Source organism: Penicillium verrucosum (assembly GCF_028828655.1).
Source record: "Penicillium verrucosum strain IBT 35672 chromosome Unknown utg000002l_segment0_segment0, whole genome shotgun sequence".
NCBI lineage: Eukaryota > Fungi > Ascomycota > Eurotiomycetes > Eurotiales > Aspergillaceae > Penicillium > Penicillium verrucosum.
The window spans coordinates 1,824,598-1,845,697 of NW_026643211.1; the positions used below are offsets into that span (position 1 = coordinate 1,824,598).

General features: G+C 46.6%; 11 protein-coding genes across 11 annotated transcripts; 5 read left to right on the top strand and 6 right to left on the bottom strand.

The window, feature by feature from the left end:
- Window positions 1-333: 333 nt before the first annotated feature.
- N7516_006316 (class I SAM-dependent methyltransferase) lies at window positions 334-3,197 on the bottom strand (the record flags this gene model as incomplete). The annotated part of the gene is made up of 9 exons (XM_057219036.1): window positions 334-484; window positions 543-745; window positions 797-935; window positions 989-2,267; window positions 2,318-2,392; window positions 2,442-2,683; window positions 2,739-2,755; window positions 2,804-2,935; window positions 2,988-3,197. The coding sequence occupies 9 exons, from the start codon at window positions 3,195-3,197 to the stop codon at window positions 334-336; spliced, it is 2,448 nt and encodes an 815-aa protein (XP_057073127.1).
- A 441-nt stretch (window positions 3,198-3,638) lies between these two features.
- Window positions 3,639-3,839, bottom strand: N7516_006317 (uncharacterized protein; the record flags this gene model as incomplete). Its single annotated transcript, XM_057219037.1, has 1 exon — window positions 3,639-3,839. The coding sequence occupies one exon, from the start codon at window positions 3,837-3,839 to the stop codon at window positions 3,639-3,641; it is 201 nt and encodes a 66-aa protein (XP_057073128.1).
- A 438-nt stretch (window positions 3,840-4,277) lies between these two features.
- N7516_006318 (uncharacterized protein) lies at window positions 4,278-4,617 on the bottom strand (the record flags this gene model as incomplete). The annotated part of the gene is made up of 2 exons (XM_057219038.1): window positions 4,278-4,443; window positions 4,517-4,617. 2 exons carry the CDS (start codon window positions 4,615-4,617, stop codon window positions 4,278-4,280), a joined length of 267 nt encoding a protein of 88 aa, XP_057073129.1.
- A 2,636-nt stretch (window positions 4,618-7,253) lies between these two features.
- Window positions 7,254-7,476, top strand: N7516_006319 (uncharacterized protein; the record flags this gene model as incomplete). Its single annotated transcript, XM_057219039.1, has 2 exons — window positions 7,254-7,385; window positions 7,414-7,476. The coding sequence occupies 2 exons, from the start codon at window positions 7,254-7,256 to the stop codon at window positions 7,474-7,476; spliced, it is 195 nt and encodes a 64-aa protein (XP_057073130.1).
- Window positions 7,477-7,842: 366 nt separating this feature from the next.
- On the bottom strand, window positions 7,843-9,147 carry N7516_006320 (ankyrin repeat domain-containing protein; the record flags this gene model as incomplete). Its single annotated transcript, XM_057219040.1, has 1 exon — window positions 7,843-9,147. The coding sequence occupies one exon, from the start codon at window positions 9,145-9,147 to the stop codon at window positions 7,843-7,845; it is 1,305 nt and encodes a 434-aa protein (XP_057073131.1).
- Window positions 9,148-9,781: 634 nt separating this feature from the next.
- On the top strand, window positions 9,782-10,399 carry N7516_006321 (uncharacterized protein; the record flags this gene model as incomplete). Its single annotated transcript, XM_057219041.1, has 2 exons — window positions 9,782-9,939; window positions 10,000-10,399. The coding sequence occupies 2 exons, from the start codon at window positions 9,782-9,784 to the stop codon at window positions 10,397-10,399; spliced, it is 558 nt and encodes a 185-aa protein (XP_057073132.1).
- Window positions 10,400-10,791: 392 nt separating this feature from the next.
- N7516_006322 (uncharacterized protein) lies at window positions 10,792-12,308 on the bottom strand (the record flags this gene model as incomplete). Its single annotated transcript, XM_057219042.1, has 2 exons — window positions 10,792-11,984; window positions 12,041-12,308. 2 exons carry the CDS (start codon window positions 12,306-12,308, stop codon window positions 10,792-10,794), a joined length of 1,461 nt encoding a protein of 486 aa, XP_057073133.1.
- A 739-nt stretch (window positions 12,309-13,047) lies between these two features.
- N7516_006323 (putative chromatin remodeling complex subunit (Arp8)) lies at window positions 13,048-15,388 on the bottom strand (the record flags this gene model as incomplete). Its single annotated transcript, XM_057219043.1, has 4 exons — window positions 13,048-14,679; window positions 14,731-15,130; window positions 15,203-15,281; window positions 15,349-15,388. 4 exons carry the CDS (start codon window positions 15,386-15,388, stop codon window positions 13,048-13,050), a joined length of 2,151 nt encoding a protein of 716 aa, XP_057073134.1.
- Window positions 15,389-15,866: 478 nt separating this feature from the next.
- On the top strand, window positions 15,867-16,789 carry N7516_006324 (ADP-ribosylation factor family protein; the record flags this gene model as incomplete). Its single annotated transcript, XM_057219044.1, has 5 exons — window positions 15,867-15,941; window positions 16,036-16,074; window positions 16,161-16,244; window positions 16,303-16,626; window positions 16,690-16,789. 5 exons carry the CDS (start codon window positions 15,867-15,869, stop codon window positions 16,714-16,716), a joined length of 549 nt encoding a protein of 182 aa, XP_057073135.1. The 3' UTR covers window positions 16,717-16,789.
- Window positions 16,790-17,283: 494 nt separating this feature from the next.
- N7516_006325 (zinc-dependent alcohol dehydrogenase) lies at window positions 17,284-18,885 on the top strand (the record flags this gene model as incomplete). Its single annotated transcript, XM_057219045.1, has 9 exons — window positions 17,284-17,524; window positions 17,592-17,643; window positions 17,716-17,797; window positions 17,881-17,902; window positions 17,968-18,048; window positions 18,103-18,196; window positions 18,261-18,311; window positions 18,388-18,641; window positions 18,701-18,885. 9 exons carry the CDS (start codon window positions 17,284-17,286, stop codon window positions 18,883-18,885), a joined length of 1,062 nt encoding a protein of 353 aa, XP_057073136.1.
- Window positions 18,886-20,038: 1,153 nt separating this feature from the next.
- On the top strand, window positions 20,039-20,898 carry N7516_006326 (uncharacterized protein; the record flags this gene model as incomplete). Its single annotated transcript, XM_057219046.1, has 2 exons — window positions 20,039-20,453; window positions 20,552-20,898. The coding sequence occupies 2 exons, from the start codon at window positions 20,039-20,041 to the stop codon at window positions 20,896-20,898; spliced, it is 762 nt and encodes a 253-aa protein (XP_057073137.1).
- Between the last annotated feature and the right edge of the window lie 202 nt (window positions 20,899-21,100).

The following is a 21,100-nucleotide window of genomic DNA, read 5'->3' on the forward strand; positions in this document are numbered from 1 at the left end:
GTGCTTTTATATTAACTACTTGGAATTGATGAGACAGCAAATAATCACGTCTCCTGTGGATCCAAGTCAATGTCCAAGGGGTGTTATAAGATTGTATGTACGCAACTACATTAAAGATGGCGGTTGCTATTAGGACAAGCTGTTGGTATTCATTTCTACACAAGAATTGAAAACATAGTCCCTATCATACTCCCGACCCCGGCGCTTTTAAATTCAAGCATAGGAAACACTCCATCTAACTCCAGATCGTAGGTATCATGAACGGGCACTGAGGCACATGCGGCATAACTTGAAAAGACCACATCAAGAAAATAAAAAAGGTATCGCCATAACTTAAATCATCAGATTCTCCACGCTGCTCGGCATCTTGCCTCCGGTAATAGCGCTTTCCCCCAATGAGAGAGTCGACATTTTGCGGTCTGGATTGGGGCGGGACAAGTCCTCGGATTTGGTACAGATCCAGGTTGATGCGTACATATTTACCCTAGAATAGATGTGTAAGCTTCGTCCGTAATAGTCAAGGATACAACTCCAAAACTCACCGATCAATACATGTGCCTGGGAAACGAGCTCCCACGCGACGAGCAGTAAAGCCGTTTTCTTCGAAGTGCTTGATGTACCAAGGATCGATGCTCGCGGAGCGGAGAAGAATGCGACCACCCTTCTTCAACGCCTTGTTGAAAGTTCGGGCCTGGGAAGGGGCAGAGTCCCCGGCGGGATCGAACCAGTCCATAGAGTCCATGACCTAATATAAATTAGCACAACAAGTACCGCAAAAGGATATTTCGATACCTACCACGGCGATAGTCAGAGTTCCCGGAGTGATGCGGTTGATCACTTCATTGATCTCATCAGTGTGGATACGAAGGCCATCGAATGCACCAGGCGTGGAAAGCTTGACGTGTGCTTGAGGAGAAAGATAGGTGGGGTGGCATCTATTACTGCGGTTAGCACGTGTAATTGAAAGACAAAGACAAAATAAACGAACCTCCGTGAGAATTTGCCCTGAACGCAAAGGAAGTAGAAGTAGTTATCGTTGCTGATAAGAGTCTCGTTGACCATTGGGTCAAGAGTATTGACAACATATTCCCAAATCGATTGGCCGCTGATGTCCTTGCCCGTTTTCATATCTTCGGTCAAGCCGTTGCGGCGGAAGAAGTCGTCGACAATCATGTTTCGCTGGTTGCGTGGGACTCCGGCGGCCTTCCATGCGAACCATTCGGTGCTCACAATAGCCCAGTTAAGTGGTCGGCTCAGTAGCACACGTCGAATGCGGGGCCAAATTTCGCGCTGCTCTGCAATGGTCTGCGCTTCACACAGCTTGCTAACTTCACCTTGGAGTCCGAAGATATTGAAGAGCCATCGCACCATACGAATGGCGTGGCGAGACCCACCAGACTCGTACAGACCATGGCCAGAGGTAGAGGCGAAGGTCTGGGTGTGCTCGAGCCAGTACTGGAAAGCCTGGCTGGACAGGTGGGGGCTGAGTTTAGAGATTAGCAGTTCACGGAACTGTGCGTGCTTGCCATCACCGAAGATTTTCCACATATCGCGGTGACCCAGCGCTGAGTAACAGGCAACCTTCAACTCAAGAAGATGATTCTGGTTAGGGTTCAAGTCCACCGCGTGGACCCGACGGGGACTCTTTTGTAGATAATCAAGAATGTTGTCACCGGCGCTGGTGATAGCCAGGATCACGTCGTCTGTGCCGATGTTCAGGAGTCGGTGGTCAACCCGTGGGTCTTCCCATGTGAACGCGTAGATGTACTCGTTTTGGAATTGAGTATGTTTGGGTAGCATGTCATTGTAATGAATGCGATAGTGGTGGTTCTGGTAAAAGGATGATGGGAGTGGCAGGTTTGCACTCAGGTTAATCACTGCAGACTCATATGCCTTGGAGCGAATCTCGTGTGTGCTCTTCACAACTGCATTGTCTATCTCCTGCTTGTGATTGGCAGGAAGGAGGTAAGGAGATTCAGTAAAAGACGCATCCAGCTTCTCAATGGATTGACTTGATGGGGTAGATGCTATTTCCTTGGGGCAACCAACAAAGATGTAGTATGGAATACCACCAAGGAAATAGTTTCGTTCGCTGGCGGAGATGACAGTACCAAACTTGTATTCCAGATAGTCTCGGCGGGCAGCTTCAAGGCTGACCCGGTCAAAGTCGAACCAAGCTCTCCAGAATACACGCCCGAGCCAGTTGACATGGCGGTTGAAAGCGCCACCAGTGTAGTTGCGACAGGAGACATCAACAATGCTTTGGACTATATTTTGAATGAGTAACATTCATGCAGAACTTCGACGTATTGCTTACCGTAGAAGTCACACACACCCAGCATTCCAGTTGACTTCAAGCGGGAGGTTAATGAGTCGACAACGCTGTAATAGTCTAAAACAATCAATATCAATGGTCTTTCGTGGGGATCTTGAATACTCACCAGGAATCATTGATAGACTGTAGCTCATGGTGATCAAGTCCGCGCCATCACTTGCTGCATTATCCTTCTCGGGCAGACGGAAAGATCGGGCATCCTGGCAGAGAACGGTAACATTGTTCCACCCAAGGCGTTCGAAGCGCTCGCGGGCAACTTCGCAGAGGGATGGGGAGAGATCGACTAGGTAGACGTGTTTAAAGAATTTGTCCACCGGAAGGAAGGCGGCCATGGCTTCGATGTTATACCTGTCACGGGTCAGATGCTCGTTCTGTATCACTTCAGGGTTCCTCTTGTGCCTACCCAGTACCACCACCGACCTGGAATGTATTAGCGATAGTTCAGAAAAACAGTAAGTCAATACTCACATCCACCCAGACAGCCTTTCCAGTCTTGACTTCTTTGTTGCTAGTCTTGTACTTCAGCTGTGCGGCCACAAGACCAAGCATGTCCTCACGACCACAGAGTAGACGACGACGAGTGGCATCGTAAATTGCGGCCTGACACGGTCAGCTTCGAGTCATGCCTAAACTCGTGGTCATTTGATCGCACCTGTGTCTTGTAGAAGCTCTCCAACGCATCCTGCTGGCCCCCGGCCTTCTTATCGTGCGGTTTGATGAAGTTTGCCCAGATGAATTTCAAGTAAGGACCAACTCCAGTGTTGGCGACCTTGATGTGCTGAGACGAGACGAGAAGGACCAGGCCGACCAGGGCAAACACCAGTACGGCGGCCCCAACGATGTAGACGTGCATCCAATCCATGTTCAATATGTAAAAAGAGTGATGCAACGAACGAAGAGTGAGAGAAGCGACTGAGAGATTCAAATACAAATCGAATTGGGTCTAATTGACCACATGCCCCTCACGAGGAGACAGCAGCGCGTGCCATGTCCTATCACGGAGACACATGGGGGTGCAGATGATAAGAGACAGAGTGGAGGGACAAGGGAAGGTACAATGGACACGAGGTAATACGTATAACTACGTGCATTAAGGAAGTAACTTGTACATGGTCCCACTATAGTCCCACTATAACCCTTTGAATTGAAGTGAGTAGATCATCCGAAAGCAGCACAAACCCAAGTAAATCCCAAAGTAAATTTGATAAATTTGACTGCAAATCAAATCCGATCCAACTCTAAGGACAATTGGGTTCCTGCAGTAGCCTGTAGTCCCCCAACCATTAGGCCACTCAGAGCCCAGTCACTTCCCATGTGGTCCCTTGAAAGTCTTGGCATTGACCGTTGAGGTCCCGTCGACTTGGCCCGTGGGGCCTGCTGTGTCCCCCATAGGGCCGCCACCAGGGCCAATCCTTAGGACCCACGGGCGCCAATCAACTCCCCGTTTGCTAGCACATTGGGAGTTCCCCAGGTTTAATGGGATCTCAGTGTTACCACCGTTCATTATAAAGTGGCCCTGGAGATCCCGACAAGCGGAAGATTTTGGGATGATATACTACCCAGATATTGGGTTGTTAATTCCGTTTGTAAATCTATACACGTAGCGTGGTTTTCACTCCTAATGATAAATTATATTTGGGAAATGCTGAATAGGTATATAGTATGGGTCCTTTCACGCTATATTTCTGTTACTTGGGCCACAATCAGAAAATAGAAAGCAACAATAATAACCAAGGCTATAATGACTAGTTGAATAAATTCCATATTGATTAGTACTAAAATCTTCAACAGGAGGCTATCTAATCGAGAGCAGGTCAAGGTATTCATTCCGAACATATATTGAATGAATACGTCTCATGACAGCTGTAACTCGAGACCGCTTGATTAGTATACAGAAAAGAAGAAAATGGGGTAAACGGTACATGAATTGACGAAGATAGTCCTAGGTCTTACCAACCTCCACTTTGTCAATTGCCGATCCGAGGTGACCTGCTGCCTGCCAGTTGTCTAATTCCTTGGACAGTGACAGCATCCAAGCGTATCGCATGGAAGTATGAGATACTGTATCCTGCCATTTACGCTTCCCTAATCTGGCCTGTTCGGTCGTCCTGGACAAGAAAGTCTGTTCCGTGATAGGTGACAGCATCACCTTCTTTCAATGGCCTAGTGGCTTGAATTTACGTTGGAAAGAGTGAGAAGTTCGATCCGCGGACACCGTGCATTACCCACCGAACAACAATCAAATGATCGGAGCAAAGTTTGAAGATGAGGTTGAACTTCATTATGAAGGTGCCCTTACCTAGGTAGATACCACCGTCTGGCAAGTCCAATGCAACCCGCGCATAATGTTCCCTTTTAGGTTTAGCCCGGGAACCCCCTGTACGGGCGACTATAGGGATCACCGTCACATAACTCTCTCATTGGTTTATGTTGCCTGGCAGTAACTTAGACCTCCCACTTTACAAAAACTAACCTCGAAATTAGTTACATAGTTATGTAGTAGTAATATTGAACCTAGATGATGCCTTATAATGCCTTAGAAAAGATATATAAAGAGACAGCTAGAAAGACAGCTAGAAAGACTAGTAGAAAGACCCTGCGGAGAACATCCAAAAAAGAAGATCTAGTAAGATGTTAGTATAGTTACATAAAAGAGAAGTTGAAATTAATGTACCTTACCTCAAGAAAGCGGTGATAAAATAGGCTGTAAGGCACTACCCGGTTCTTGCCAAGCAACCCAACCCCCTGCGGGTGTTGGGTTACCACACACTAATACAAACTCTTGCCTAATACAAATTTTACACCACCCACCATTTTTACTACCATTTTATACCCTACAAATATGCCTGAAAAAAACCCAGATTTGGAGAGATCATTGGCAAATACCCTATCTGCATAGCATGCTAGAAAAAAACCAAAAATAGCACCATTGGCGCGAGAATTCGGCGTTCCCTATACCCAGTTCTACAACCGTATTCACGGTCGGGGTTCTCGTTCGACGCGCCATGCCACTAATTCAGTCTTAAATTCGGATTAAGAGCAAGCATTAATTAGCTGGATCACTATACTAGATGATACTTGCTCTCCGCCTACCGCTAAGATGATAGAAGGGTGTGCAAATTCGATGATTCTACGCGAAGACGCGTCGCGTTCGCCGGTAGATAAGAACTAGGTATACCGGTTTTTAAAACGCATCCTACCTATCCATAACCTTTATTTTATAAAACAAAAACTAAAGAAAAAGAAGAGAATAGAGGCCGAAGATCTTAGTTATCTTACTACTTAGTATAAACGTTTAAACTAGTATATTAAGAGCAATCAACTAAGGCCACGGGATATCTATAACTTTAACGAAACTAGCTTCTAAATTAGCTAAGGAAAGCCTTAAAAGGTCGTTTTAAAAAGTTAGAATCTATATTTACTAAATAGAGGTATTACGGAAGGTATTACCGGCATTAAATATATTGCTGCCGACGGTTAGAAGATAGTACCTTAGTTCCTAGTTCGGGGTAAATTTTATATAGAGAATTAGTATAAAGATACTAACCTTCCTACGGATTATACCCTAGTAATTACGCCTAATGGCTATACTACCGATCAAACTACTATTTAATAGCTTAAGGCCTTTAATTTAGCTATAAAAGACCGGACTACTCGGGGTAGTAAACGGCTTTTGTTAATAGATAACTATAGTTCCTACCGGACCCCGGAATTTATTACCTTTATAGCGGAAAATAGCATTATTCCCTACTATTTTATACCCTATATAACCTATCTATACTAACCGCTAGATAGCAAGCCTTTTCTTACTTTAAAACATTACTACTAATCGAATAATAATACTATTGTTCAATAGGGTAGTTCGGTAGACCGCAAAACGGACTTTTTCCGGGAGATTGTTTCCGTCCGTGATACCCTTATAACTAGAGTAATTAAGTCGGGATTTGTTTATTATGGCATTTCCCTATTTAACTATACAATAGTGCTTAATCCGCTTAAAAAAGAAGTAGATTATAGTAATAATCTAGTTATCTTTAGTAAAGATAACGGATTAGAGGTAGATTTTCCTAGCTCTATTACTAATTCACTACCCCGCGATATCTCTCGTATAAACGAGAGTACTCGTAAATTAGAGGTAGATATAGAATTGCTAGATAGCGAGCTTTATACAGCTATTCGATACCGAGCAAGGCTATTATATCGAAGTGCGCGGATTTCGGTAGAGCTTGCTACCTAGCTTACTAAGGATAATACTACTCTTCTACGCTATAAAGTCCACCGGGACACCCGGATTACCAAACGGTAGATCAATTTAGGGGGCCCCCTAACCGCCGGTGATGCAAATCGAATGATCCGGGCGCGTGAATCAAAGGAGTAGGCCTAAGAAGACAGGCGGTTGAAAAAGCAGGGTCGGAAGCAAGCAATTGCAGAGGACATACCGACACCAGGACCCCGTTTTATACCATGGATGCCGCCTATAGATGATGAACCTACTATTTAACTTTTTTCTTATATTTTTACCTGATTTTATTAGGCGTTGTGTAGTGGGAAAAATACAAAAACATTTGATGCGTTCTTTAAAATTTGTATTAGGCAAGAGTTTGTATTAGTGTGTGGTAACCCAACACCCGCAGGGGGGTTGGGTTGCTTGGCAAGAACCGGGTACCTAGCTAATGAGAGAGGTTATGTGACGGTGATCCCTATAGTCGCCCGTACCCCTGCGGCCCCACAAATTTAAAGTTATCTCCACGCGAGTCTGACGCAATTTCAATAGTGGCTGGGCATAGAAGAACATTCCAAAGTTCCAAGGTTGTCAATGGTAGTGACTGCTTTATTATCACAAGCTCAAGTGCGCCCTTCCACTACATCACTCAGCCCCAGTTGCCAATAGAGTTGGTGTCGCGGGGCGTTCCAAAGCATGCAGGAAGCGCAACTTTCCAATCCATCCTCATTCTATGCTACCGGCCTAGCCCATACCATGCTGCCGGCTCAGCTCATAGAATGTTTGTTGACGGGCGAATCAACCATGTGTTTGATCTCTATCTCGACGGTATGGAGTAATGCTAATACATGAACAGGTAAAATGTGCACTCAAGGAACGAAAGAAGCTTGTCTTCAGTTGGCTAAAGAAAGCATGTTGAGATGACCAAAATTGGAGGCTAGATACTTATTGCCCAACACTCGCTATTGTTTAGTACTGGTCTTCAATTATGTTGGCTTATTGTCTTATGGTTCCCTTTCTTAGTTAATCTATTTATGAAATTCATATTGCTAGGAATACCCCCCGATTGTGAAAAAAAAAAAAGGTATCCATATGGACGACCTGTCATAGCAGCATGTGGAAAATGGACTGCGTTTCACATTCAGAGATCAATATCACTGGATTTCTGCTTTTGAACTTCACGGCTTGAAAGGAAGATATATCAGTCTGGCACAGCTGGGTTAACAGATCCACTTAAGCAGCCTTTTGACTACCCTGCAGCATCGCTTCTTGCAGCGGAAAGCAACTAACTGCCTTCGGCCACCGTAATTCTTGATTTCGGATTAAGAACTGCACTGCTGCCTCTTTTCCATCTCAGTGGCAAGTGAAAATGGCGCTTGACCCTCTTTGTCCAGGGAATTAACATCAACATTCCCAGTATCAGAAGCACTTTCATCACCGCCACATCATCACCAAATTCTGCAGCATAATGAAGGGGGGTCATGCCGTAATAATCCTTTAATCTAGGATTTACTGCATCGAGTGATAGTAAGAATTTCACTGCCTGCCCTCCTGCTTGTTCAGCAGCATAGGACAATGGCGTTCGACCAAGTCTGTCTGGGGAATCAACATTGACTTCCCCTGTACTAAAAAGCAGTTTCATCATCTCCACATTTCCATGGCTTGCGGAATAAATGAATGGGCTTTTGCCATCATAATCGGTAGCTTTGACGCTGATGTTATTTCTCGCAAGAAGCGGGTGGTCAGGGGCTAGGATTTCTTGATTCGCTGCACTAACGAAAGATGTTTTACCATCTATTTCCCACTTCATATGAGGAATAAGGCCTGCCACTTTCAGTAAGAATTGAACCAGCCTCATGTTATTGTCCCGAGTAGCGATGACTAGTAGCGATTCATGGTCCGGGTCAAACTGTTGCGGATATTGCAGTAAACACAGCATGACCATATCTTCATAACCCCCACGGGCAGCCGCAATCAAACTCAAAGAAGTCAGTTCCACGCGAGGGTCTGCAAGTAAAATCCGAACTAGCTTCCGGCTTCCACTGTAGAGAGCTTGGTTGATGGGAATGTCCCAGGAGTCATCATCATCCAATTCCTCGCCAATGACTATCTTTTTTAGCGTTTTCTCGAAAAATAATGAGCTTGGCTTTTGTGGGTGAAGGTGCGGTTGGGCGAGAAGCAACTTGACAATCTCTGTATATTCATGGAGCGTGGCGATCATGATCGCGGTATGGCTCTCGTCGTCTGTTGGCGTTGGTTTGTTGATGGTTTGTGGGTGCTCGAGGACTAACTTCACCATGTTGAGTTGGCCGCGCATCGTAGCGTTGCTCAATGCCCCTGCTCCAAGCTCGGTGAATATTTTATCGGCTCCTTGGTCAAGCATTGCAGACACCAAGCGTTCATTTCCCCTTTCAATGGCCCAATCAAAGATTTCAGTAATCTTCTCCCCTTTTGGTCGGGCGTAGAGCCTCTGTTGGAGAATAGCAAGCATGCAGGGGTGGCATCTCATCAAGGCAAGAACATCAGCTTGTGTGGGGAGGTGTTCCTCGATCACGAGGATCAGTTCGGCTGGAAGGTCCAGCAACTCCATTTTGGACATCAGAAATGGCGTCCGTAGGTAAAGATGGCTTGGACCTGATTGTGGCAAGCGTGTGCTACTGATAGAGACAATATCTACCCGTGGAAGCAGGAAGTGATTGGTAGATATGTGAATGATGGGAAGTACTACTGCCACCCTAAAGCCATCTATATAGCTACATGAGGACAAAGGAAGGGAGAAAACAATCTGATAAACCGCCCAAGAAAGCAATCATCAAGCAAATAGTAAACAATGCCTCGTATAGTAGCTATCATGTCTGGAAGAAGAAAAAGAAATAAGCCTCTAGCCCAGGATTTTGGCCATGCGTGTCAAGATGATTAGTATAATGTATTATATTAAGAAAATATAGCATGTGTTGGCCGTTAGCGAGAAGAGAAGAGATGCTCAAAAAATATATATAACAATATGTTAATAAGAGTGAAAATCTCCATTTATGCGCGTATATAGCAGACATAGAGCGTATATAGTCTAAGATTATACTAATAATAAAATGCGTTTAAGTGCAAGATGGAGGCCGCTTGAATCTGAATGGTATTCTGAAGTGAGTGAATTGAAGGCAAGTTTGATGTACAGGACGTCAACATACCAGTAAGCACAAAATTACACAACTATATGGATGTACGGCATGAAAGGAAGACACCAAGAATTGCTCGTCCGCGAGGACGGTATGGTCCAACAAGATAAGGTCCCCGGCCATAACGATGCCATATACGACGTCGTGCCTAAGGAAGACCAGATATTGAAAATCGAGTTCCTCGAGGTTGCCCCAACGCCTATTCTCGCGTAAGATCCTCCCTCTCCTTAAGGTAAGCTTGATCATAACGTTGTAATATCCTAATAAAGCGACCGTGTCTTCTTCGCCTACCTATGCGGTTATCTACCTGAATCTAAGAAGGAGCTAGCACTTCCCGACGAGGGCCTTATCAATGCGACCCTTACTGTGAGCATCTCTGCTATTTACGCGGATGGTAGTCACGACGACGAAGAATCCTTTACATTTCCGTTAAAGACTACACCCTTCAATGATCTAGCCCACCTCACTATTCGCGATTCCCGTGGAGTTCAGGTCGACTATATGCCTAGTAGCGGTCGGAGTGATATTTTAGTAGATTTTCAGATTCTTACAATGTTTTTAAGGAGCGGTATATGGACATTCAAGGTCGACGCGAGACTCGGAGGTATAGACAATACGTGCCTATTTGCTATGTCGTTGACACAATGGTTAGAAGGGGGGCTTAAATAGTATGTTTAGAATAATCTACAAGCTCAATGGCACAACTTTCCTATAACGTTCTGTATTCTCCTGTTAAGATTGGGAAGCCGCGTGAAGCCTAGGGGGGGGTAGGTCACCTCCCTAATTAGGATCTAAAATGGCGTGCTCGGAAGCAGGCTGAAGGGTCTACTACAACATACGTAAAGGGTCTACTACTCCGTAGTTAGCGAGCGATCAGTTATATGGATGTACCTAGATGAATGAGATAACTACTTTGATTAACCATTGACTATACTATACGTAACGCCATTTTCCATTGCTCAGACGCCAGACCCATGGGAAATTACCTGGGCAAAAACTTCGAGATTGTAATTTTCAAAAAAAAAGGATCCATAATACATAATAGACAAGCCGCGAATATTTTATTCGTCATCGCTCATGCGAGTATCCTCATCGGCTGGCTTCTCTGTCTCCTCGTTCTCCAACGGTTGCTCCTCTTCCTGAACAACAGGCTCAGGTGGCATATTGCTTGCAAACTTCGGATCGATGCGCAGACGGGTCAAGGCACGCTTGTAGATTTCAGCCTCGTTAGGGTCACGCATTACCACTTGCATCTGGTCAATCCGTTCTTCAACCTCTTCCTGTTGGGTAGAAGTGGGACCGAGACCGACCTGGGCGATAGTGCGGGCACGCTCCGGCTTGAGGCGGGCCTTTCCTGAGATTGGATAGTAGTAAGCGGCCAATTGTCTGGTGTCGCCGTCCTTGGGTTTGAAAAGTGTCAATGCAATGTCCTTTTGCTCGGTGTTGAAAACCTGAGCACTGGTGGCGTAAGTGCGAATGCGATCATAACGGTGGAACTTGTGGCCCTCGGCGCTCTCGTTGGTGTAGAGGTCTTCGCGGTCTCGGTTTGCGTTGGACAGGTTCATGCTTGCATCAATGTTCTTAACAGATTGGGGCTTCTCTGGAAGGAAGAGTTGGTAGTCATAAGGGAGTGGGCCCGGGGGAGCGTAAAGAGCAGGGTTCGTGTTGTGAAGAGCGAGCTTAGATTGATGCTCTTGACAAACGCGCTGCTCTGGCGCGACTGGTGTCAGAATACCAACATCCATACGCTTGTCCCGCTTGCCGGCGACGGCTGCCAAAGGCGCTTTATCAAACTTGAATTGAAGGTAACCACCAGGGTCTGGGAATCCTTCCAAGTCAGGCATCACAGGGAAGAACCCGACTGGCTTCAGCTTCGGGTTTTCAGGATTAACGGGATTAGCCCAGGCATCAAGTTCTGCCTTTGTGGGGGGAAGACCACGGATGTGGCTATCGGTGTCTTCTCCGGTGTGTTTGCTCTGAGGGTAGGCGATATCGAATCCTTTTTGGATGAACTTCTTAACATGCTTCGGGTCATCCACAGGAGGCTTTCCTTTCTTTGCAGTACGTGATTGTGCTCTAGCGGGTGCAGGTCGGGATCCATCTCCAGCACTGCGATCGACACCGATGTGCTGTGTACGGCGAAGGAAACTGACATTGGTATTCCTCGGGGCAGGGTTTCGAAGTTGCTCAATAGTCATGAGGAGGGGAAGATCAGCGGGGTCCATGGGTTGGGGATTCTCGGGTGCCATAATAGCTGATGAAGATGTTAGTTTTATCAGTGCAATTGTAGCGGATTCCGCGTTGACATACCGCTCTCGTCGCCCAAGTGTAACCCGGGAATACCGACAAGGTCAATTGGCATTCCACCTTCGGCATCGACTTCAATGTTGGGCTCCTCACGGCGTGCCAGGTTTGAGGCAAACCCGGGGGTAAGGAAGCGACTCAAGCCCTCATGTGGGATGTCAAGGAACTTCGGGGGCATGTCCGGGGGAGGGAGATCATTACGATAGCGGAGGGACGCAATGTACTCCTGGTGAAAGCCACCCGATGACTGACCCTCCTTAGATTTGGAAGACATATTGTCGTCTTATTTGCTCGCTCGATTGACTGGGTGATTGACTGCGCATTAGCAACTTGGCGCCTGGACTGAGTGGGACGGAAGCTCACTGTAGTGGACTGGGATGGATTGAAATTGACTGGGGTGAAGTGGGATGCTGTCAACTCAAATTTGGCAAAGAGACGATAGCACAAATCTACAATAGCCAGTTAGTATAAGAACTTGACTCAAAATGGATGCGAGGGAATTGGTCGCAAACCTACCGTTAGGAAAGTCAAGGGCTTGTAGAAAGAAAGGGAAGAGGGAGGGAGGAAAAGTGACAATATAGCCAGAATCTAGTGGTTCAGGTCCCCAGTAGAAGAGGGTTATTCAGACTGGCCACAAATGGAGTTGGAGGAATCGGCAATAGCTGCTCTTCAGAGCAACTCCGAAGCTGAACCTGAGGACCATTATTCTGCCCGTATTTACCGCTTTGATACTGAGTAGACCAATATGTGCGTGGAAATACAGAGGTGATCACATCCAAGTACGCAAAGTACGCAAACAGATAACGTTGAAAAGTATAGAAATGCGTGCACTTACCCAATCTCAGGACAACAGCTCACTTGTACTTTTCTTTTCGTTCGTCGAATTAGTTATCGATATTCAAGTTGCTCCATTGTATTAGAAAAATATTGAAATTCCTTTTGAAAGTGACCAAAAACATGCAACTCCCACGCCGAATTCTCATAATAACATAAGTAAATCTCCCAAAGTGCTCTCAGTAGGCCCACATGCATTTGTACGCCATCAACCTGGGACCAAGTCGATCATACTCCAGTCTTCCGATCCAACTGTCGTTTGTGCCGCTCAGTTTGCCGAAAATACTGGCTCCCTTCCACACGACGACCTGGGGATCGAGGTCTCTTGGCGGGGTCCCGATCATGATCTCCTTTGAGAAACCAGGGCGGAGAGCCTGCAGTCGCTCTTCCAAGAAGAGGTGGAACCCGCTAGTCAAGCTGCCTCCACCGACGACCATGATACCGCCAATGAAATCCCGCATCTTCTTCTCGTCTGATCGGGCCGCGTGGGCAATTGATGTGAGGATAGCGTTGTCCAGACCGAACACGGGCATGATATCATCCCGATCTTCCACTGCAGGAGGGCGGGGAGGCTGGGCTGCAGCGGCCACGGCAGCGGGTGTGTTTGTCCCTCCTGCCTGAGGAGTCCCTGTGTTCTCCGGCCCCGGAGAACCAGCAACAGAAGATCGAGGTGTACCTTCCAGATCTTGGACTTTGCTCAAAGCCAGAGGGTGTTGAGGGCGGCTTGGTGTGGCCTGAACATCCGGTGCTGCAGAGTGAGACTCGCCATTTGTCTTGTCATGAGAGGGGAGGGGAGGGGCCATGGCGGTCAAGATCTCTGACTGGGCTGCAGAAGTAGGATCATTTGGTGATCCATCATAGATGTCAGCGGACCGATCGATCAATGTCCGTCTCCCGATAATTTTGTCAGAGTTGTCAAAAATAGCAGGCTCAAATACACCCATTGGCGCGAGGTGAACTTCGTCAAACGCCTTGAAAGTGTACTTTCGTGTATCTTGGCCTGCCACACGAAGGTGGAAGTCAAAGACTTGTGGAGAGACGCTGGCTTCGTTCATAGTGCAGATGTTCTTCTTAAGCTCTTCGGCCAGAAGGAAGTCGTGTCTACGTCGTAGGTTGATGTCGGCATAGGGGAAATGATCGTGTAGCATCATCTTGACGAATGTTTCGGTCATATCTTGACCACCATACTTCAGGTTTACTCGGGAGTTCTCAATGCACATGCCTTCTTCCACACAGCAGATCGAAGTCTTCTGCGCTCCAATATCGACGACACATGCCGAGGTGAAGCCGGCACCAAAGGTGGCTGCCAGACTCTCCTGGATGAAACACACCCGAGCGAAGGCGAACTCTCGCATCAACATATCTAAGACTTGGGTGACATAGGACTTGTCGTAAAGATCTGGGATGACGAACACACACGAATATTGGGTCCAATCCTTCTTGCTCGTCAAGCGCAGTTGGTTCTTGATCGCGTCTTCCACGATCAATGAAATATCCAAGAAGAGAGACCTCTTGCTGGTGTAGTCCTTCTCGTTGCACCAACCATTTCGAATTGGCCAATACAGCTTGTATCGAGGCTTTGAAGAATCCGGTACCCGCAGGGCCGGCTGTCCAACAATGTATTCTGGTGGGGGATTAGATAGCTCGGTCCATTCAGCGCGCATTGGGTCATTGTGTTCAGAGATAATTTCTGGCACGGTTCTGCGGTTATAGTTAACGACCATCTCCTTGGAGTTTGGAAGCATTCTTCGCTTGTTCTGTCGCATGTGCACCTTCAAATCCGCAGACATCTGATTGAAGTGAGACGACCACTATCAGAAAATTAGTACACAGCCATTTCAATAAAACTTCACTGAACATACTTCAGATCCAAAAGCCTTTTCAGGCTCCATTTCAGAGCCATCATCGTGCTTAAACCTCTTGGGCTTGGGTTCATCATGGTCTTCGGACTCGTTGGTGGCTGCTTTCCTGGCAATTACCATTGGTAAGGTCTTCGGCAGTGCATCGCTGGCAAGTCCGATCCGGAGGTTCTGACTGCCCATGTGGATGACAATAACCTTGGAGCCAGCCATCTCGGCTGGGGTCTCCTCCGCATCCTCCATATGAGCATCGCCATCTGCCTCGCCCTCGCCTTCAGCAGTCTCGGTCTTGGCCATAGCAAGGGCACGGTCGTGATCCTTCGCTTTCTTCGTCATCTTTGTCCTGGCCTCCTCGTTTTGGAGTCGGAACGCGAGGTTTTGATCGTCTCGTTTCAGGTAGTCGCTACATAGCGCCAATCAGTAATGATTTCCTCAACTAGAACCATGCGGCAGATATCGATCTGAGTATACGTACGTGTAATAGTTCTTCTGGTTGATTGCTGGGATCTGCGGCCAACTGGAGAGCTCCATGTTATTGTCAGTCCGCTCCAGACCTATGTCAAATATTAGCTGGTCTGATATTGACGAGTTTATTTCACCAGCTAGGTTGGGTCGCCTTACCCTCATCCCGGAGGGCCTTGCCCGACTTCTTTCCCACCATAATGGTATCGGTCTGTGGATGGCTGTCTTCAATTGAGACTAATCGCGGCAAATCTAGGGAGTGCGCCGGAGGTGACGGCAGTTCCTTGACTGCGCTTGAGACAGTGATAGGTAGTCGGGTAGGACGCGATAAAAGTGAACAAACGCAGGATATGACAGAGGGAAAGAGACAATGGGGGTTTTCTAAATGAGGAGCTCAATCCCGCAAGACGGTGATCCCCCGATTGACCGCCCACACCGCACAGGCCGATCGGCCAAAGAACATCCAAGTGATTGCCACCAAGTGCCTTCTTCTGTTTCACCTCTATCTCATCTACTTGTACTCCGTACGATATTCCCCCCATAGCAAGTTTGTCTTGTTTCTCCTCAATCCATACGACTTACGCGCTCCTCAACCTATCATCCTCGGCTCCATACTTGTCCAGACAACCTGTGAACCGCACAGTGGACAACGCGCCCACTAGTTAATCATACACACAATGGGAGGTTCACTGTCGCGTATTTGGTCCCTGCTCTGGTCCAAGAAGGAGATCCGCATTCTGATTTTAGGTCTTGTACGTGGTGTCTTACTGCATCCCACGCGGGGAAAGCAGGTTCTCATTAGTGTGACCAAGACAGAAACTAATTAACATTCTTCTGAGGGTTTAGGATAACGCTGGAAAGACCACATTGCTGTACAGGCTCAAGGTAAGATATTATAGCTTTGAAACCGGTGTTTTCTTTTTCTGGCGCGTTTGAGTGAGATACGTGGGGCTGACACTGCGTGCCCACAGATTGGTGAAGTCGTCACCACGATACCTACAATTGGTTTCAACGTCGAATCGGTCACATATAAGAACCTCAATCTCAATGTCTGGGTATGTTTTCCCCGTCTCTAAATCCAGTCAGATCATGGCTAACATCCCTGGATTACAGGATCTTGGTGGCCAAACTTCTATTCGCCCATACTGGCGATGCTACTACGCCAACACCGCCGCAGTGGTCTTTGTCATCGACTCCACAGATATTGAGCGATTGGGGACTGCAGCAGATGAACTAGCAGCCATGTTGAACGAGGAGGAACTTCACGACGCAGCATTGCTGGTGTTCGCCAACAAACAAGATCAACCCGGTGCCAAGGGTGCAGGCGAGATCTCAGAGGCTTTGAAGCTGGGAGAACTGCGGGACCGAAACTGGAGTATTGTTGCTTGCTCTGCTATTGATGGCAAGGGTATTAATGAAGGAATGGATTGGCTGGTGGTTCGTGTCTTTCCTCAATCCAACCTGCTGATTTCTCAAACTAACTATGTCTTTTACCTGCAGCAAACAATCCAGTCCGAGAATGCATGATTTTCTGGCGTTCTATGGGTTTAGAATTTCATCTTTGATACCTTGGTTTTCGAGTTTCTCATACGACTCGGGGACCTTCTGCTGCATTCGGAGTGCTGTACCACTTCTTCCTTTCGGCTCTACCTAACAGAGTCCTTGTGTTATATTCCTTCATGATTGTTCCGATGTCAGACCTGCGGCTTACACATAATTGTTTAATTGAGTTATTGATGCTCAACTCTGTAAAAGAGAAGTGTCAGATTGATTCTATCTTCGTAATCGATTATTATTGATATCTTCTCCATCTTCATCCCCGGTCTAACCTGTCTAATCTGTCTAAGTTCGGGATCCTTCCCAATATACATACAAACGTATGTATCTTGGCATCTGTTACCATTGTGTGTAGGTAACTGTTTCTGCTTATCTTTCCATCTTTCCATCCTTCCCTCGCACCCCCGCATCTGCGATACGACTAATGCGGCTATCGGGTCAGGTCTAAACTACCGAATCATTTAAACCAAGTGTCCTCGTAAAGATTCACAGACTTGTTTCAAAGACGTGATCTCAAATATTCATAGGACCAGCAATATGTCGACCCCTCTAATCCCCCGGATTCAAATCGCTGCTGTTATCAGATCCACGAGTACTACTGTCCCCGCAAAGGTAGGGATCAAGAGTAACCGTCCGGTGCCAACTCCAGGAAAAGGCGAAATACTCGTCAAGCTCGAGTTTTCTGGAGTATGCCACTCGGATCTCCACAGCATTCGTGGTGACACGCCTATGTTGACTGATGTTGCGGGCCATGAAGGCGTTGGGAAAGTAGTCAGGGGTAAGAACCGTCGTTACAACATATTGACCAGCTCAGAACGTATACTAACATTCACCGTTCTCCTTAGTCGGACCGAAAGTTGACGAGAAGCAATGGATGGGAACGCGGGTTGGTATCAGGTCTGTCTCCTTCATCGCAAATTGGTCGTCCGCTTGAAATTATATTGACACTGATGGCATTTCCACTGGTAGATGGCTCTACAGTTCTTGTCGCCAGTGCGAAATTTGCGAAATCAACCATACTGCATGCCCATATCAGAAGAACGCTGGTGCAGTAAGTTGTTGACCATCGAACATCATCAATCGATGTGCCCCCACGGGATCGTTTCCGTTGCTGATTGTATTGGTGGTTTGCAGAATGTACCTGGAACGTTCCAGCGTGAGTATTTCATCTATTGACGTGATCATTCAGCCCATTGGAACACTTCTAATATCATGCCTCAGAGTATATTGTCAGTCCAGCACTCCATGTGACAAAGATTCCGGAGCAACTTTCACCAGCTAGTGCCGCGCCTCTTCTGTGTGGTATGCTTTTTCCCATTGGTATTTCGCCGGTCAAACGTTAATCATTATCTCCAGCTGGAATTGCGATGTATTCCTCCATCATGAAGACAAAGACTCGCCCGGGAGACTACCTTGCCATCCTGGGTGCTGGAGGTGGCCTTGGTCATATGTACATTCTCAACCCAGTTTTTGATGACTGGAAACTCTGTTTCTGACAACTGTATTTCTCACAGGGGAGTTCAAATTGCTGCTAAAAAGGGCCTTAAGGTCATTGCGATTGACAGGTATGTGATATTTCAAGCTGAACATTTTCTATCGCCTTTATTTCATAAACAAACTAACTCGATGGTGCCCCTCAAGCGGAGATAAGAAAAAACGACTATGTCTTTCGCTTGGGGCTATGGAATTTCTGGACTACCGCGAAGTCAACATTGTCCAGGCAGTCAAAGACAAAACAACCTTCGGTGTACATGCTGTGATCTGCACTGCCAACGGCGAGCGAGCATACGAACAAAGTATGCAGATGTTGCGTCCTTTTGGCACGCTGGTCTGCGTCGGTATACCCAACAAGCCCTTCAAGCTACCAGCTACGCCATTCGATATGATTGTGAAGGGTGAGTTCTCTAGTACTTATGCAATTTCAAACATGAACCAGTCTGACCAACTAACACAGGTCTCACTATTGTCGGGAACTCCGCGGGAACAGCGGATGAGATGAATGAAATGCTGGCCATGGCCGTGGCTGGTGATGTGAAGGCGCATATTGACATCTTTGAGTTGGATGATATCAATGATGTGCTGGACCGTCTGGAGCGCTCGGAGATTGATGGTAGGGTAGTCTTGAAAATCCCCCAATAGGTGCGATAGCTGGCATATTTCGGGGTTAGCATACTCTAGGATTCTAAATTATCTTTGCCATTGACAATGAAGAAGATATCACTATTTCTGGACTTAGCGTGCTATATATTCATTGTAGTATTAGACAGGCCTTCCAACTACAAAGATAAAAAGTCAATTCAAGGTGAATGAATAAGGAACAAAAAGAAATCACCCACCCGTTGTATTGAAAGACAAGATATGTCATACATGGAATCTTTCGGTATTCTTCTGATAAATATAGTATTCGCTTGATAAATTCCATGCTAGTATGTAGCCTCTGGTAACCACTATGGTAACCTGCGCCTAGGATTGTTGTGATGACTTTCGAGGTGTTCCACTCATTAGATCTCCTTATGATTTTGCTAATTTTGCCATTTCAGAAAGATATAGTCTATAAGATATGCGGCCCGGGTGTTCAAATTAGGGCTAGGTTAAAATGACTTCGTCTTCGTCGAAGGTAGGGCCCAAAACCCAGCCCATTTACGGGTTGGGTTAGGTTGGGCTTTGGAAGCTATTGAGAGGTCTACCACTATGCCCTGTAGCTCTTCCTAAGCCTCGTCTAGCCATCTCAGATTGAATTTGATCGTATTCTGGCAGCGAGGAGTGTCTCGGATCAATTATACTAGTTATTATGAGACACAGATCATGAACAGTCTCTACTCCGTATAACGTGTACAACATGCAGAGACACAGCGATGATTATCCCGCATCGTGCTTCGCCGTGCCAGGGTTAATCCATATTGAAACTAGTGACCCTTGGCGTTCAGGGTCTTAGCCACGACTAACTTGGCTATTCCGTAGATTTCGAAGATAATTCTGTTGAAGGTAAACGGCCATAAGTATATATTTTAGGAAACTTCTGATATGTGCCTTATATTTCACGGTTTTTCTTTCCTTTGCCCTCCTTTTAGGGTATGTGAGCTGTTCTACAACAGTACGGAGTATATATTGTAGGTAAGCGTGGTCCCCACCGGGGGCCAGAATGTAAATTTGATGTGCATTAATCCTTCCAAGATAGTCATTTAAAAGGTACCTAGGTTCTCGTTGCTCACTGTGATCGCCCCCGATCGACTAAAAACTTATTCCCCTATTCACCATTCGCTCAGGTCTCGCAGGACTAATATTCCTTAAAATGTCATCTTTAACAGACGAAAATCTCCAGGGCTACGCTCTACGCCGAAACGGCTCATGCGCCGGGGGCGAGACGGATTGTGGTGAGACCTGGGGCCCATTTCGAAGATGTTGTCCGGGAAATACCGAATGCCCTGCCAAACCAAACAGCCCAGGGATATGCTGTCCAACTCCAGAGAATTGCAAAGCTGCATTAGATAAAAAATGGCGCTGTGCAGACCCTACAGCGGATCTTTACTTTATTGAAAACACCGAGGGTTATTTCTGCTGCCAAAATGATACTCGGGGGCTTTATACGGTCGGCAAAAATAATTATGTGGGCTGCGCGAAACCACGAGACATGAACGACCTCGATGTGGAAGTGAAGACAATGAGAGCAATTGTGCAATATACTTTACCTGCCTCTACAAACTCGGGTAAGCCTTGCCCCTAATAATCGTCAAAGATTCATATTCCAGCACTGTGATATAGTGCATCGTTATCTTTTCTCTTAATCTGACGCACCATTTCATAGATATTGCCACGGCTACAACACTCTCCCCGTCGACACCAGGGACAAATATCGCAACTCCCACCTCCTCGAACAACGCAGATACCGACACTTCTCACTCTAACACCGGGGCAATCGCGGGCGGCGTGGTTGGTGGTATAGCTGGTGTCGTCATCTTGATTGGGCTGGCCTGGTGTTTATTCCGTCGCCGAAAGAGGCACCCTCAAGATAGCCAACCCATCCAATCTCCACCAGGCCCTGTATCGGAGTTGAGTGATAGTAATCAGGTCACGGAACTGAGTGGTCAAAGCATTTCAGAGCTACCAGGATCAGAGCACCGGAAGCTCCCACCTGCTGAATTGGCGACATGAAGGCTCTGCCATGTGCAGTTCAGGCGAAACTTTTCCAACCCTCAACAACCAAAGGTTGTTCCCGCGAGATGGAGTCTGATGAAACTTTATCATAATGTGGAATACCGATCTTTCATCTTGAATGATTCGGCTTTTTGGATTGGACATTGAGTCGGCAGCAGTGGAGCTACCGAATTTGTGTCGACCATCATTCTACTATGAA